General features: G+C 37.5%; 1 protein-coding gene across 1 annotated transcript in view; it reads left to right on the top strand.

The window, feature by feature from the left end:
- flt1 (fms related receptor tyrosine kinase 1) overlaps nucleotides 1-2,109 on the top strand; it is a gene marked incomplete in the record, with an annotated part of 38,233 nt that overhangs the window by 28,791 nt on the left and 7,333 nt on the right. The window contains 1 exon segment of the mRNA XM_014002255.1: nucleotides 1,341-1,445. Within this exon segment, the coding sequence (XP_013857709.1) occupies nucleotides 1,341-1,445 (105 nt within the window).

Below are 2,109 nucleotides of genomic sequence, written 5' to 3'. Positions count from 1 at the left end.
GGTTTTAATATCGACTTCAGTTTATTGAACATGAATTTTCTTACAGGTATAGGAAAAAAAAGAAAAAATATTTTAATATCTACCCCTTCTTAAAAAAGCAACTTCTAACAAACAACAACTTAAACTTGAACAATTTCCATTCTTGAGAGAAGAAAACCAAAAACAAATTAAAAACAAGAACAAAATAACATGATGTCATCACTGGACACTACATTGCATCATAATTTCTGCTGCTTTTAATCATTTAAAACCACCATTTTTGTGAATGCGTTTATGGTAACAATTAAGGGGTTTGTGTATCACGGCTTAATAAAAATCATTTGACCATCTTGAAAGCTCTTTAAAGTAGTACACAACATAACATGATATATAGTACTATACTCGCAGTGATGTTTATTTAACAGAATCTRAGCCAATATGGTGTCAAACCTAAAGAATTTAATTAGCAGCCTCTATTAATTAAACATACATAAGAAAATTTATAATATCTGCAAAAGCAAATGTCTCTGCTGAATTTATATATATTTATTTTTTATTTATATATGGACAGAGGTTTAGCATTAGCTTCTCTCATACATCCTAAGCTAATTATCAATGCCTGTCCAGACGAGCCTTTTCTCGTTTCAGTTTCCCAGTGATCACATGATAATTGATGATGTTAAACTCCTGCAAARAGAAAGAAGTTTTTGCAGCAGCCTCCTCCTTGATTTCAAATTAGATTTTGATGTGTTTTGTGTCCATCTGATTSTTACAATACTTTCTGTTTCCTCCCCACAAAGTCCAACGTTTCCAWCTCCAAACCGGAGTACCTGTCAATCATTCTGGACACAGGAGAGGGGCCAATCGAGGAGCAGTGTGAGCGACTGCAGTATGACCCCAACCAGTGGGAGTTCCCTCGGGAACGCCTGAAACTAGGTATGATTCTTTAAGTCATAAAAATAATACATTTCTATGTGTTTTATGGTTGTTGTGAGCTAAGATTTTTAGATTTCAGTAGAGGACGGAGGAGGAAGGTGTTTAAGATCACATTACTGATAGAAGGATTTTCTCATAGGTCTTATCTGATTATTATTGGGAGTGACTCTCATTCCATTAATCAGACTTTGTGTCTGTGTTGTCTGCTGTTGAGCTAATCAGCTGGGGTGTATTTAAGTCGTGTTTACTGGAAGCAATCAGCTCCCACTATCATCTGGGCGGGATTCACTTAGATGGACAAGTGATGAAGTCTGAAAGTCCTGCGCTATCAGCTGCTCCCATCTGGAATGGATGTGAATCATAATTAATCGACGCACCTCTTGTTTCCGTGCCGTTCCCACTCTCACACGCTCTCTGTCTTACAGGGAAACTTCTCGGTCGTGGAGCTTTTGGTAAAGTGATGCAGGCGGCGGCGTTCGGTATCAGCAACGGTTCCAGCTGCAGGACGGTGGCCGTGAAGATGCTCAAAGGTATTAAACACGCCTTTATTCTGATGGCCACTTCAAAAACACTAACTGTAAATTTTCCTCTGTTATCTCATGTGCATGGGTGGAGAACATGTTAGATCACCATATCAATTCAGAACAAATCCCGTGTGCTGGTTCCTAAAGTGTGCAATGACATAAATAGCTCCGTATGATGACCAGAAAYATGAAAGTCCCCTACACTGCAGCTGAAACACTGTTGATGTGCAACAACTCATGACATCAGCTATTTAACAAATAAGCCTCTATGTTCTACCAAACCTCTGAGTGTCTCTGTGTTTCTTTACAGTAATTATGTCATTAAACACATATAATGTTGGAAAGCCCCAGGAATGCTCTACTGGCAGTTTTGCACATTTTTGCAACCTTCTACCTTGTTTTAGGAGCGTCTTTGACTCACTTTCCGTATTCCTAATTTTCCTGCATCCAGACATCGTTTTTCATCGTGCAGAGAGGAGAACCCTACCGAAAGGACATATTTACATATTTAAAGGGGGAAATTAGGTTATATCTCCTTTTTTTTTTAGCTTTTTATCATGTTACAATGTCATTCCCTCATCAAAAACATACCAGAGTGTTGCTTTGACTCATTCATGCATTTTTAAGAAATCATAGTTTTTCTGATTTTTATGGTAGTTTATATATATAC

This window comes from Austrofundulus limnaeus, unplaced genomic scaffold, assembly GCF_001266775.1.
Source record: "Austrofundulus limnaeus strain Quisiro unplaced genomic scaffold, Austrofundulus_limnaeus-1.0 Scaffold12, whole genome shotgun sequence".
Classification (NCBI taxonomy): Eukaryota; Metazoa; Chordata; class Actinopteri; order Cyprinodontiformes; family Rivulidae; genus Austrofundulus; species Austrofundulus limnaeus.
The sequence above is the reverse complement of the archived record's forward strand: the minus strand, read 5'-3'. Positions and strand labels throughout refer to the sequence as shown.